Source organism: Natrix helvetica, assembly GCF_964273705.1.
Source record: "Natrix helvetica genome assembly, chromosome: 1".
Taxonomy (NCBI): Eukaryota; Metazoa; Chordata; class Lepidosauria; order Squamata; family Natricidae; genus Natrix; species Natrix helvetica.
In genome coordinates, this window is record NC_138548.1 from 342841533 (window position 1) to 342857351 (window position 15819).

The window sequence follows — 15819 nt, forward strand, 5'->3', positions numbered from 1 at the left end:
CAGCAGGTTCTGACAGGTTTCTGGAGAATCGGTAGCAGAAATTTTCAGTAGTTTGGAGAACCGGCAAATAACACCTCTGGCTGGCCTCAGAGTGGGAAGGGAATGGGGATTTTGCAGTATCCTTCCCCTGCCACGCCCACCAAGTCACACCCACAGAACTGGTAGTAAAAAAAAATGAATTTCACCACTGAGCCAGGGGTTTTGGAATTATGATAAATCTACAGCCTGTGGGCGTTAATTCCCAGAATTCCTGGTTGACTAAGAAATTCTGGGAGTTGAAGTCCACAGATCATAAAGTTGCCATAGTTACCCACTCTTCATATAGGTAGATCATGGGCCTCATATGCAGAGGTGGTATTCAGCAGGTTCTGACCAGTTCTGGAGAACCGGTAGTGGAAATTTTGAGTAGTTCGGAGAGCCGGTAAATACCACCTCTGACTGTCCGCCCCTCCCCCCCAATCTATTCTCTGCCTCCCGAGTCCCAGCTGTTCGGGAGGAAAGGGGGATTTTGCAGTACCACCAAGCCACGTCCACCAAGCCACGCCCACAGAGCCGGTAGTAAAAAGTTTTGAATCCCACCACTTCTCATATGGCACTTGATGGTTGCCAGCATGATGCACCTCAGAGGCTACCATTGGCTTCTACATCCTGATACTGCTAGGCAGCTGATTAGCATTTTCCTAGCATGACATTATGAATGCATGTCTCTGCAGATGAAACCAAATCAAGCCCTGTCCCACCAGCTGGAAGCCTTTGAAGATGAAAAGATTGACTGCTCAGGCTCCAGATCTTTGTCTTTCCTCACTAATGAAATCTGTCAGGACTGGGCTCACAATATGTTGTTCAGAGAAGAAATGTGTTAAAAGGGTGATTCAGCTGCTGAAGAAGCCAACGTAGCTCTTCTGTTTTCAAGACTGATCATCCAGTTTCTCTCACAAAATTCTTGGGTTTCAGAGTTGGTGACATCTTGTCAATTCCCAAGAGTTTTGGAGGACACAAATTATTTAAATCCCTTCTGCTCTTTTTCCTTGCTGGAATTTTGGGATGGAAGCTATCCTGATTACCTTGGGGAGTGAGAGAATACAAGTCTGTAGGTTTTCAGGACCTCTCAGTGATTCTTGAATGCTTCCTCTGGAATGGGACTTGGAGTATTGGAGTCAGGGTGACTTAAATTCTTCATGATGATTAGGGAACTAGAGACTAAAACATACAATGAATGGTTGCAGGAACTGGGCATGGCTAGTCTAGTGAAGAGAAGGACCAGTGGAGACATGATAGCAGTGCTCCAATATTTGGGGGTTGCCACAGAGAGGAGAGAATCAAGCTATTTTCCAAGGCATCTGAAGGCCAGACTAGGAATAATGGGTGGAAATTGAACAAGGATAGATTCAACGTAGAAATAAGGATAAATTTTCTGGCAGTGAGAACAGTCAACCAATGGAACAGCTTTGCCTTTGGAAGTTGTGGGAGCTTCATCACTGGGGGCTTTCAGGAAGAGACTGGACTGCCATTTGTCAGAAATGGTGTAGGGTCTCCCGCTTGGCCGGGGGGGTTGGACTAGATGACCTACCAGGCCCCTTCCAACTCTGTTAATCTAAAATCTAAAGTGAATGCTTCCAACTTTTATAATTGGTCTTAGAGGCTACTCAAGATTCTCTCTTGCCCCCATTTTTTTTTAATTTTTACACGGAACGACCTAGAGAAATTGTCTGGAGCTGTGGACCGAGATGTCATCGGTGGGCTGAGGAGATTGTTACTACACCCCAAAAGGAATGATTAAAAAAAGATGGAAATCTCAAGTAAAACATCTTCATAATTGCATAGAACTGCTTGCGGAGCTGCCTGGAGGTGTGGAGGAGGAGTGGACAATCTGGAGATATTTAAACATTGGCCTAGTTAGAACTAGAGATTACATGGGGAAATGGGGGTTTCTCCCCAAGCATGAGGATATTCACATGAGGCACTGTTCAACAACTATCCGTCTTTTACAGTGCTCTCTGGGACTGATTTGCGCACAGAATGACTTCCTAGTCAGATATATCTCTGCCATTAATGTGGCCCAGTACTGGGCAAAGGTAAAGGTTCCCCTTGCACATATGTGCTAGTCATTCCCGACTCTAGGGGGCGGTGCTCATCTCTGTTTCAAAGCCGAAGAGCCAGCGCTGTCCCAAGATGTCTCCATGGTCATGTGGCCGGCATGACTAAACACCAAAGGTGCATGGAACGATGTTACCTTCCCACCAAAGGTAGTTCCTATTTTTTCTAATTGCAGTTTTACATGTTTTCGAACTGCTAGGTTGGCAGAAGCTGGGACAAATAACGGGAGCTCACTCCGTTACGTGGCGCTAGGGATTCGAACTGCCAAACTGCTGATCTTTCTGATCAACAAGCTCAGCATCTTAGACACTGAACCACCGCATTCCTTCAGTCCCACCGGGTCGGGGCTAGAACTATATAAATCTATCTTTTATCAAAGCTTTTTAAAAAATTTAAATATTAAATTAAACACTCCCCCTTCCTAATTCCTGCATTTCTGCCACGAGATGAGACGAGTGTGCAAATGACACTCCATGTAAGCTCTGTTTTTCATCATTTCATCGTAGGTGAAACAATGAACAGGTTAAAACTTGGGGCTCAGGAAGAAACCCATACTGCTGATCTGGAAAATCCTTTTACAGCACTTCATTTATGAAGTCATTTATGCAATGGGTACCTTTTAAGTTCAGCATGCTCAGAGGGGGTGCAGTTAGTGCCAATGGCTAGGCATGGTTTTATAACCAATTTAGGCCACTTCATGTTAAAGTAAAACTCATTCATTGGGTAAGATGCAGGGTTGATGACTGTGGCGTCCTTTTATGCAGAGCTCCCTGGAAGATGATTTAAAATTTGCAGGTAGAGCAGGAGCGGGTGGCCAGAACTTTTGCAATTGCTGTGTGACATTCAAACCAAAATCTTATCAGTTGCGTGGCTTCCTATTAATTTCCAAATCCATTTTAGAATACTAATTTTAGCCTCTAAAGTCTCACATGAACAAGAACTCTGTTCATCTGAGGGATTATTTTATTTCTGTATATTCCTTTCTGGGAAGTCAAATCAGCCTTTTTCGGTCCCGTATGGTGACCCACCATTCAGAATTATTCACTTTTGTGCAAGTTCAGGATCAAAAATCTCTTTGCTGGCCACACGCTCCTAGAACCCTGCAGAATTTGGCAGTTTCAACCTGTTGCTTTATAAAGCATTCTGAAAAGGTGTTTATTCCTGCCCATATGTGCTTAATGTACTTGGAGTACAAGAACGCCTCGTTTCGATTTGATTAAAATCATCTGTTGCATTTCTCGATTCTTCGCAGTTCTTTCTGTCTTAAAGCCAACCTACGACCACAATTGAGGCCAAAATACGTTGCGAAGTAAGAAATGTGAGTTTTGCTCCATTTTCTTGCCACACTTGTTAAGTGATTCGCTGCAGTTGTTATGTTAGTAACACGGTTGTTAAGTGAATCTGGTTTCCCCCATTGATTTTGCTTGTCAGAAGGTCGCAAAAGGAGAATCACGTGACTCCAGGACATTGCAAATGTCATAAATGTGAATCAGTTGTCAAGCATCTGAATGTAAATCATGTGACCATGGGGAAGCTGCAATGGTCATTGTTGGGAGTATACTCCTAGTGTTGGGTAGGCAACATATATCTATATACCAGGGACGTGCGGTCAGGGGAGGCAGGGGAGGCAGAGCCTCACCTCTCTTCATGAAATAATAGTATATAATATTATATACTATATATATATGGTGGTCAGTAGTGACCTTCCTCCCATATTTAGGTATACCAGGGGTTGTAACACAAATACATACCTATTTCCCTGGCTCAACTGATAAGGAGGAGAGCCTGTGGCTTAGTGGCTAAGACTCCTGCCTAATATATAATACAGCCCAGGTTCAAATCCCAGTAAGGGTATGGCTAGCTGATGAGAGCTAATTAGCTCGAAATAGATCTATACTAGTCTCCCTTTATTTATTTATCAGTACAAATACAACATATGTATATAATATTATATACATCCGTCCGGCCGCGCCCGGGAGCTGAGGAGGCAGAAATGTTGTCGGCGCTGCCAGATGACGAAGGCACTTCGTCATCCCGCAGCGGCGACAACATTTCTGCCTCCGCCCTCCGCAGCTCCTGGGCGCGCCCGGACGGAGGTAGCCAGAATGGCGCCGAGGCAGTCCGGCGGGTGAGCAACCGAGGATCAGGCTGCCTCGCTCGCTCTTTCGTCCGCGGTCCGGCCGGACGAAAGAGCGAGTGAGGCAGCCTGATCCTTGGTCGCTCGCCCGCCGGACTGCCTCGGCGCCATTCTGGCTACCTCCATCCGGGCGCGCCTGGGAGCTGCGGAGGGTGGAGGCAGAAATGTTGGCGCTGCCGGATGACAAAGGCACACCGCCTGAATGGGAAAGCAACGAAGGGGGCTGCGCTTTCACCCCGCTCAAGCCTTGCCGCCTGCATGGGAAGCCGCCTGAATGGGAAATGGGAATGGGAAGCACAGCCGCCTGAATGGGAAAGCAACGAAAGGGGCAGCGAGGGCGGGCGGTGGCTGCAGGCGGCAAGGCTTGAGCGGGGTGAAAGTGCAGCCCCTTTCGTTGCTTTCCCATTCACCCCGCTCAAGCCTTGCCCAAGGGAGCTGGTAATCGGGCTTTGGGTTGGTGGGAGACCTTGAAGGAGTGGGGGGAGGGGAAGGGACTGGCGCCGGTGGAGGAAGCAATGCTACGCGGATCAGTGCACTCCGCGGTCCCCTTAATGTTCACTCAGGAAGGCGGAGAATGGGACCACGTGTGCTGGAGGCTGAGGCTACCTCAGCCTCCTGCACACGTGGTCCCATTCCCTGCCTTCCTGATGACGTCACCAGCCTCACCAGCCATAACCCTCACCGCACGTCACTGCTATATACAATAACAAATGGTCATTGTTGCTTTGAATGGGTGAATGTACTTATCAGCTGTAATTAACTCTACAATAAGAGGGAGTCAGGAGAGCTCACTCTCTCTCTCTGCTTGTCCTATGCTTGATAACTACTTGCTCGCTTGATGACTGGAACGTGAACTGCGACTGTAAGCAATTGTTTCTTCTTTGAATTGTGTTTGGACATATATCTACTATCACTGCTTGGGAAGCAATTATTAGTAGTAAAGCTACTTGTTTCTTACTAGCAGTGTCTGAAACTCTATTCGTATGTTTTTTCTACTAGCAACGTTCTTTCCCTCTAGCTGTACATTCCGCTGTGCTATTTTCTGTCTCCCAACGGAGATACCCCTAACAGTCATAAGTATGAAAAATGGTTGTAGGTCACTTTTTTCAATTCTATCACTGTTTCACTAAGTGAACTGTTGTAAGTCGAGACTACTTGTACTGCCTTGCAAACGGAGCAGTATGCTTTGAACCGCCACTTAAAAATGGATTAAACAGAAACCCCACAGCTTCCGCTTGAAAGGAACTTGGCTAATTAGCTGTATGTGTGTTGGACACTATGCTATTTGAGTGGAAGGCTATCAGGAATGCCAGTATTGTCAACTTTTATTTATTTTTATTTTTTTAATAAATTTTATTTACAAACATGCAAAATACACACACACAAAACTTAGACTTACAACCACATTTACACAATACAATACGAACAGGAGCTTCCTGTTCTTTCTAATAGCAATTGCCAATCGATATCGCTCACCTTATATTGTTTCCCCTTCTATTCTATTTCATTTGCATTTCACCATTCTTAACCCTCTTATCTTACTCCTCTGTCTGCTATATTGGCTGATTACCTCTAGTAAATTTAAACCACTTGGATACATATATATGTGATAATTCTCCTTAACTACTATTTTGGGGCTTTGTTGTCTTCCTTCATTGATCCTTGTTTCTTTCCTCCATCCACCTATACCATTTATCCCATATCCCGTGTATGTATGTATGTGTGTTGTGTATGTATGTACGTTTTTGTGCTGTTATTTATCTTTTATGTTTTATGCTCCATTGTACGCCGCCCCGAGTCCTACTCGGAAAGGGAGCGGCTAATAAATCCAAATTTATTATTATTATTATTATTATTATTATTATCTGGTAGTATTCTGTTTCTTCTTTTCCCTGGATTTCTTTTGTTAATTTGTCCATTTCAGCACAGTCCATAACCTTTCTTATTATTTTATCTTCGCTTGGAATTAATTTGTTTTTCCATTTCTGGGCAAAGGCAATCCGTGCCGCCGTAATTATGTGTAATATTAAATACTGAACTTCTTTTTTATATTTTGCAGTCATTATTCCTAATTAAAAAAACTTCAGGTTTCCAGTCTATTTTAACACCTGTTATTACCTCTAGCCACTTTTTGATCCTTTTCCAAAAATTTTTAGCCTCCTTACAGGTCCACCATAAGTGGTAGTATGTTCCATATATTGATTCACATTTCCAGCATTTTGGGGAGGTATTTGTTGAGATTTTAGCTAACCTTGTTGGTGCCAGGTGCCATCTGTAAAACATTTTGTACTGATTTTCCTTGTATGCAACTGATAGTGTTATTTTTAAGTTTGTTCCCCAAAATTTTTCCCATTTATCCAATTCAATATTATAGTCAAAGTTCTGTGCCCATTTTATCATTTGTTCTTTCACGATTTCCTCTTCCATTTTATGCTTCAGGAGAAATTTATATATTCTCCCTATCCTCTTTCTATCTGAGCTGTGAATTATTTTATCCAATTCGTGTGGTTCTGTTTTCATGTCTTATATTTTAGTATCATTATTGTGTTTAGTTTTGATTTGCAACTAGGTTAGCCAGTCAACTTGCATGTTTTGTTCTGCCAATTCTTCAATTGTCTTTAAATTTCCCTGTCCGTCACTTATGTCTCTGTATCTTAGCATTTTATTCATATCTATAAAACTTGGATGGATCGTCCTTTCTGTCGGTGATAGCCAATTCGGTATTTTCACATAGTGGATTTTTTTGATTTTGAGCTAGTTTTGCAATAACGCTGTACTTCCACCCGCGGCCCTCCAGAGTTCTGTTTTCACTGGCAGAGGTTTGCAGGAGGCCATGGCAGCCAAAAATGGAGCTCAGGAGCCTGTTTTTGCTAGCAGAGCGATTGGGCCACCACAGGCGCCAACAGGAGTGACATCGAGCTGGTCACGCCCACCCTGGCCACACCCACTCCAGCCCTCCCCTGAGGTCAAACACAACCCTGATGTAGCCATCAATGAAATCGAGTTTGACCACCCTAATGTAAGGCAAGTTTATTAAAAGACAGGGCAGCAACTTTATGATCTGTGGACTTCAACTCCCATAATTCCTTAGTCAGCCAGGAATACTGGGAGTTGAAGTCCACAGGTTGCAAATTTGCCATAGTTGCCCACCCTTGGCTTATATCAGTCTAGAGATCAGTAGTAGACTGCTGTCCTCAAATAGCAATTGCAATAGCATTTAGACTTAAATACCGCTTCACAGTGCTTTTGCAGCCCTCTCTAAGCGGTTTACAGAGTCAGCCTATTGCCCCCAACAATCTGGGTCCTCATTTTACCCACCTCGGAAGGATGGAAGGCTGAGTCAACCGCGAGCCGGTATCACTCGGGCCACCACAAGTGCCCCCGACACGAGTGACATCGAGCTGGCCATGCCCACCCTGGTCCCCCAAGATCAAACAACCCTGATGTGGCCCTCAATGAAATTGAGTTTGACACCCCTGGTGTAGGGTCTCCTGCTTGAGTAGGGGGTTCAGACTAGAAGGTCCTTTCCAACTCTATTATTCTGTTGTGTTAAGTCCTGTTTTGTAATCTTTGTATGGACTTTACCTTTCCTCTTATCCTCAGATGCCGCTTCTCCTTGTGGTGAGTTTGCTGGCGATATCACAACTTGGCCATGGAGCAGTCCATCTGAACATCACAGAAGGTAAGATATCCTCCTTTCCCTTCTGTACTTCTGCCCTTGGGCCTCTTTTTCTGGGCGCTCCAGTTCCTTGCATACCCCAAAGATGGTACATTCTGGTCTAAGACAACATGCTACCATTTCTCTGGCACGCAATACCTGCTCAAAACGATATCTTTATATTTAAAATGCCTGACCTTGGTTTTAAGGAAAGACCCAAATGAATCTTCTGAGTCGGGGGTGACGGTGTGTGATGGAGGGAAGATGGTAGAAAGGGGATCTCCCTCTCCTTGTTCACCAACCTTACTGCCCTCCAAGGTATGCAGGCAAAGAAATTCAGGCTGGGATTTTCTGCAGGCAAAACAGGGGCTGTAACGGAGGCTCAATCAGCTTCAACCCATCTGGTATTTTGGAAAGGTTAAACAAGAAACCAGCACACATTGTTAGAAATTGCCTCAGTCTTATATTTTGATAATTCCCCAGTAGGCATGGGTGTCTTGCAAGCCGTCACTAATAGACCAGGAAGGTTCTAGTCATCCCTTTATTTTTGTTGTTAAGTAAATGGCTGGGCTGTATTTCATGTACAGATAACTCATGCAGAGACTGCGCCGTAATGCTAAAAAAAGGGTTGAACTCACCTCAGACCTTGAAAGCTCACATGATACTGCAACTGACCTACTTAATGGATCATTAACTTGTGGAATTTATTGCTACAAAACAAGGCAATGGCTTCTGACTTGGATGGACTTAAGAGGAGAAAGAAATGGAGAAAGCGTGTCTAGTCTGGCGAGGAGAGGTGGGGGGCCTTGGGATGGCATGGTGGCATCTTCTAATATTTGAGGGGCTGTCGCAAAGAAGAGGGTGTGTGTGTGTGTCAATCTATTCTCTAAAGCCCCTGAAAGAAGGACAAGAAGCAATGGGTGGAAACTAACCAAGGAGAGAACAAACCGAGAACTAAGGAGACATTTTCTGACAGAACCATTAATCAGTGGAACAACTTGCTACCAGAAGTTGTGAACGCTCCAACACTGGAAGTTTTCAGGAAGAAACTGGACAGTCATTTGACTAAGATGGTGTAGGGTCTCCTGTCTTGAGCAGAGGGTTAGACTAGAAGATCTCCAAAGTCCCTCCCAAAACAGTTATTCTGTTAAGTCTATGAAGGACTGGTCTCTCAAGGATTCAATTCAAATTTTGGAACAGCCTGCTCCAGTGGTGGGTTTCAAAATTTTTTAGAACCTCTTCTGTAGTTGTGGCCTGCTTTGTGGGAGTGGCTTGCCGGCCATGTGACCGGATGGGAGTGGCTTGCCAGCCAACTTGTAAAATGTGGTGAAACTCACTTAACAACGCTCTTGCTTAGCAACCAGAATGTTGGCTCAGAAACTCTGGCATTTGAAGCACGCAAGTCTTAAAGCTATCAAGTTACAAGACCCTTGCACCCCTAACCTTTTAGAAAAAAAAAAAAAACCCAGGGGTGTTCAAATTTGACAGCTTTAAGACTTGTGGACTTCAACTCCCAGAATTCCTCCTCTCGCTCTTCATCTTGATGATGTGCAGACGGGCGGGGGGAGGGAGCTGGAACCGGTTCTAAAGGGCACTGTAGATTTGTGGAACCTCTTCTATAGAAGAGGTTAGAACTGGCAGGAACCCATCCCTGGCCTGCTCCAAATACCAGTAGCCATGGAACAAGAACAGGAAGGGTATCTGTCTTCTCTTCTTCCCTGTGAATGCTCTAGAGCCGTGGTGGCCAGCTGGTCTTTGCATGCACAAGAGTGCCGGAAACTGGAAGAGCAGCACCCTGGTGCGCATGCATGTGCCAAGCTCAGCTGCTTGTTTCTGGTGCACGCTTGCGTGCCAGCCAGCTGATCTTTGCACGCACATGTACACCAGAAACTGGAAGACCAGGTGACTGGCATGCATGCACACACCAGAAACCAGAAGCTCAGCTTCCCTGCATGTGCTTACGCACCAAGGAACTGCTCTTCCAGTTTCTGGGGCTTTCCCGCATGGGCGTGCTCCTGTTTCGGCACTCGGTGCTGAAAAAAACACCAACACTATCCTAGCGGCATATAGCTGACCACTGTGGACTACAATGGGCCTTGGCTCATTCCAGTGTGGCCAGGCTTACATACTCATGTTAATTATTGTATGTCTTTATTACTGTATTTGAGTGCTTTTATATTATTCTATTTTGCTGCATTAAAACGAAGATCATAATTTCTTACAATACCTGGAGGACTGTATTATAATAGGTACGATATAAATAAATAGAACGATGTTCAGAATACCGGAAAGTTAAATCTAATTTTATATAAAATGAGATCCAGTAATTAAAAAAAAAGATACCATGAGGAGTAAACATGGCAAAATGATGTGTATAATAATTGGCAAGGTTGTAAAATTGAAGGTGCCAGATAGCAAAAGCAGCAGTAGCAGTTAGACTTATATATCACTTCATAGTGCTCTACAGCCTTCCCTAAGCAGTTTACAATGTCAGCATCCTGTGTTCTCATTTGACCCAGCCCTAAAGGATGGAAGGCTGAGTCAACTTTGAGCTGGTCAGGATCGAACTCCTGGCAGTGGGCAGAGGTTCCTGCAATATTGCATTCTAGCAACTACGCCACCATGGCTCTAGTAGCCAGGGTTTCCAAAACAAGAATGGCATAGGCATAACTCAGGTTTTTTGAGAGTCAGGCAGTAAACAAATTTAATATACTATGGTTGGTCACACAATCAGCCAGATGTTTAGATTCAATTGGGAATGTTTGCCTATCCATTAAGCACTACTCAAGGACCTTGGTTAGGCAGATGTTGTTGTAGATATTATTGCTGAACAATATTAAAGATATTGTTGCAAGATGTAAGCTGTTTCAAGTAAAGCCACAATTTTGCAATTGACTAGCAGTAATTTTATCAACGTTGATGATGTTCAAGTGCTGCTCCAGATGTTTTTGGAATTGCACCCAAGGTGCCTATTACAATCAGTACTATCTTTGCTTTTTTTGCCATTGTTATTCTACTTCCATTTGCTCTTCATATTTTGTGATTTTTCTCCAGTACTTTATCTTCTCTTCTGCTATCTCCGGATACTGCAACATCTACTATCCAGATTTTTTTGTCTTTTTTAATCAACAATTGTTACGTCTGGGGTGTTATATGGTAGTTGCTTGTCTACTTTGAATCCCAAAGTCCAAGAATACTTTAGTTTCTACATTTTCCATTACTTGTCTGTTTTGTAATCCCATCAGTTCTGGCTTTCAGGCAAATGGTATTTCTTGCATTTTTCAAATGCATCAGGATTGCTACTTTGTTAGTCCATTTGTTTGTAGTCACTTTGTGCTATTCATGCTTTACTCATTTGGATGCATCTTCTTCACTGTCCTTCAGAAATTCTTCCAATGCCCTTTTTTTCTTCTTCAACTGTCTGATGTACTTGCAACGTTCCACGCCCACCTATTTCCCTTGGTAAGTAGGGTCTGTCAACATTGCTGAATTGAGTGACAGGCATGATTCACTGTCATTATTTTTCTGGTCTTCCTACCCAGGGCTTTTATTTCTGCTTAAATCCAATCCACTATTCCATTTGTGTACCTAATGACTGGAATTGTCCAGGTGTAAATTGCCTTGGTAGTATTTCCTCCACTGAGTTTGGACTATAAGATCATCTTCACTCTCTCATGATGTATTCACCTCTAATCTTCTTCTTGACTTCAGTGTGCTTGATGTTGTCAGCTTGATGGATGCCCAGGTATTTGTAGTGCTCTTCCTCAACCAGACTTTTGATGTCATTTCCATAAAGCATCTTCAATGGTCACTATCTTTTCCATGCTGATGGTAAGGGTGCTTTTCCATACAGCTTCAGCACATCCATGTAAAGGAGGTGGGATAGCCTGGCAGATGTTGTTGATGTTTGATAACCATGAGCAGGACTTGTTCAGTAGTGTTGACAGAGGAATCAATGCACTGATAAAAATAGTTGTGATAGTGAATTTCGTTGGAAGATTCCCTTCTTGATATTAACCTTCCTTAGTCTCCCAGTGATTAGGTCTAGGGCCACTGGCTCTACTTGACTCACCCTGACTTCTCATAGTGTATAACTCACTGTGGCCAACTCACCATGAGAAAATTCAATGCTGGATAACTCAAGAGAGGGACAAAAGAATTGCAGTGGGACTCGTCTTGCTTCCTTCTCAAGCTAGAAGTCCTCGAGTCTGGGGTGAGTTGCAACTCTACTTGACTCTCTCTTGAGTTATCCTGTATCGAATTGTCCCATGGACAATTGTCCTGTGACAATGCTGAGTTGTCCCGTAGATAGTTGGCCATGTTGAATAAGCCATGATAAGTTGGCCGTGGCAAGTCAGCTGTGGCTAGATGGCGGTGGCAATGTTCTGACCTAGGCTTCACAAAATCACGAAGCAGACTCCGTGTCCTGACAAAACCCCTTTTTATTAAGCTAATGTGAATTCCTCTCATTCACATCCAGCAAAGTCCCAGAAAACAGTCTTTCAAGGGTGAATTTACAGCCACAGACCTTATCAGGCTTGGAGAGCTGCCAGGCCGATATCTTCGAAATGCAATGCTGTATAAGAAAATACTTGGCAAGGAGCCTCTGAGAGTCATGAACAAATCTTCACACAAATTGCCGTATTTTTCAGAGTATAAGATACACCTTTTCCCCCACCTAAAAGAACAAGGAAATGTTGGTGCGTCTTATACACTGAATACAGTCATTATTGGCCTCCCGAAACCTCACCCCTGCATCCCATTTTTGCAAAAAAAGGGGTGAAAAATGGGTCATTTTCCACAAAAATGAAGGCTTTTTTGCCTTGCTCCAGCCTGCTGAAGCCTGCAGAGTGCTGCTGGGGGCTGAGGGAAGGCAAAAAGGCCTCAATTTTTGCGAAAAACGGCCCGTTTTCACCCATTTTTGCAAAAACAGGGACATTTTTGCCTTGCCCCAGCCCTGCTGAAGCCCTGCAGAGTGCTGCTGGGGGCTGAGGGAAGGCAAACACTTGTTCTTCTTACTTATCTCTTTGAAATCTTGGTGTGTCTTATACACCGGTGCGTCTTATAATCCGAAAAATACAGTAAGCGAACTAATTGTCTCCTGCAAACTCCCCTCCCCTTGCGCGCCTGTTCCCTATAGGAGGGGCCATTCACCATCCACCTGTGCCTTTACTCATGAGTCGGCTCTTGTTCCTTAACTGTTCCCTTCTCCTGGCAGCTCTGCGCATGCGCATATTGGGATCAGGCTCCAGCTGTTCTTCTGCCCCACTGATCTCCGACTCTGAAGGCAGCTGATAACTGTCGGATGGCCCTGGCCCCATATTTTCCTCCGATGCAGAGCACTGACTCCTTCTCTAGACTCCAGGACTGGCCCATGTTTCTCCCCAACCTCCTCACTGTCTGAATCTGTACCAGCTACCCTGGCTGCTGGCTGGCCACAACAGGCAAGACAGCCAGAGCGAGTTGCCCTATTCTGCAGTCGGGACAGACAACTATATTCTATCATGCCCTTTGTCTTTTCACAAAGCTTCTGAGGTTTCTACTGACTCCTGTTATTTCCACGCCCTTGATTATCATTTATATACAATTAAAAACTTTGGTAATATGTCTACCAGAGTACACTCTCTCCCTGTGGATGTGATGGGGTTCCCCAGTGCTTTGAAGAAGAGGCTGCACTACAGTATCCCATGGGTAGTTTTCCTGGCCCTTATAGAGGGTTGGACTAGATCAGCGGTCCCCAACCTTTCTGACTTGGCAGGCCAGTGGAGGAGTGGTGCTTGGGGGTGTGTGGAAGAGGAAATGGTTCCACACTTGTGTACCACTTTCACAAATGCAGCTTCATGGGTACACAGGCGTGCTTGTTGTGGCATGCCAGCAGCCAGCGGAACTGGCAGCAGATTCGGACAGTGAGGAGGTTGGGGAGGAAGATGGGCCAGTCCTGGAGTCTGGGGAAGGTTCTGATGAAGGCTCTGTGTCAGAGGCAGAGAGGGGGCCGGGGCCGTATGCCAGTTATCAGCTGCCTTCAGAGTCAGACATCAGTGAGGCAGAGGAACAGCTGGAGCCTGTTCCCAGTGTGTGCATGCGCAGAGTTGCCAGACAAAGAGAACAGCTAAAGAACAGGGATCGACTTGGGAGTAAGGCCACAGGCGGACGATGAATGGCCCCTTCCAGAGGAAATAAAAGAGGAGCGAAAGGGGAGTGGAGTTTGCAGGAGACAATTAGTTCGCTTAATTGGTTCGTGACTCTCTGAGACCCCTTGCCAGGTTTTGCAGATTTTGGCCTGGCAGCTCTCCAAGCCAGATAAGGTCTGTGACTGTAAATCCTCTCTTGAAAGACTTTGCTGACTGTGAATGAGCAGAATTCACAGACAATTAATAAAAGGGGTTTTTGTCAGGACAAGGAGTTTGCTTCATGCTCTTGGGAAGCCTCGGTCAGAGCAGTGCTCGCCACCACTTCCACAGCCTGGTTCCAAACGGACTGCAGCCAGGCACTGGGTCACGGACAGGGAATTGGCGACCCCTGGACTAGATGATCCTTCCGGTTCTTTCTAACTCCACATTTTTGTGTTCCGAAGATTCTATAAATAATGTCATTGCTTACTGTGGAAGGAGTTTTTTCCCCCCCACAAACCAACCAACAATCATAGAAATAAATTTGGCTTCTTTTTCTGCTTCCTCCCTGCCTGCAGGATGCTTGGCAAGGACAGAACATTGTGCTGTAGAAGCATTTTGAGCAGAGCATAGGATTGCTCTATTAAAGCATATTTTTAGCTATAGTAATCAAGGATTGTTGTTTTTCTTTAAATCCTAGATGCAGAAGGTTTCAACCTCAAAGTAAATACATAAGCCAAGTAGTAGTACTTTTTTTTTCTTTTTTCTGGTAATTTTGCACTACCTTTTACCTTCATAGAGTCAAAGGCAGAGTCCATTGGGACATCTCTTTTTTTTTAAAAAAAATGTTTATACTTAAGTGCAAGGAAATCAAGCACAATCAGCAATATTTTTAAAAATCAATATTTAAAGTGATATTGACTCAACCTCTGAAGCAACCATAGCAATAGCAATAACAATTAAGGCTTATATACCGCTTCACAGTGCTTTTTACAGCCCTCTCTAAGCGGTTTACAGAGTCAGCCTATTGCCCACAATAATCTGGGTCCTCCTTTTACCCACCTCAGAAGGATGGAAGGCTGAGCCAACCTTGACTCATGCCAAGCAGGTACAGACTAAAAATAAAATCCTCATAAGACCTTAAAACAGTTTAGTTGTGGTTATAAACAAAAGGTCAGGGTCAAGTTAAAATATAGACCACATGCTGAAATCGCCATAATTACAGAATCACTGCAAGAAAGTCCAATTGTCATAAATTATACACATAAACTATATTTGCCTCTAGGAACTCTTCTTCTTCTTCTTCTTCTTCTTCTTCTTCTTCTTCTTCTTCTTCTTCTTCTTCTTCTTCTTCTTCTTCTTCTTCTTCTTCTTCTCCTCCTCCTCCTCCTCCTCCTCCTCCTCCTCCTCCTCCTCCTCTTCTTCTTCTTCTTCCCTCTTCCCTCTTCCTCCTCCTCCTTCTCTTTTTTCTCTGTGTTTTCCCACAAATGCAAGATTGGCGTTTTTTCAGAGGTGCCAAATTTTGATTCATTGGTTGCACTAGGAATTGATTGCCTGGCTTGTCACGAGACTGGTGTTATGGCCTGAATGAAAGTGGCTAGCCCAAAGTCACCCAGCTGGCTTTCAGGCGTAAGGTGGAAATAGACCTCACAATCTCCTGGTTTAACAGATTAACAGAGTTGGAAGGGACCTTATAGGTCATCTAGTCCAATCCCCTGTCCAAGCAGGAGATCCTACACCATTCCTGACAGATGGCACTCCAGTCTCTTCTTGAAAGCTTCCAGTGTTGAAGCTCCCACAACTTCTGAAGGCAACTT

At 44.4% G+C, this 15819-nt stretch overlaps 1 protein-coding gene across 1 annotated transcript in view; it reads left to right on the forward strand.

Annotated features, from left to right (window-relative positions):
• GABBR1 (gamma-aminobutyric acid type B receptor subunit 1) overlaps positions 1-15819 on the forward strand; it is a 200153-nt gene that overhangs the window by 90570 nt on the left and 93764 nt on the right. Inside the window, exon 3 of the mRNA XM_081947416.1 lies at positions 7838-7916. Within this exon, the coding sequence (XP_081803542.1) occupies positions 7838-7916 (79 nt within the window). The remainder of the gene's footprint in view (positions 1-7837; positions 7917-15819) is intronic.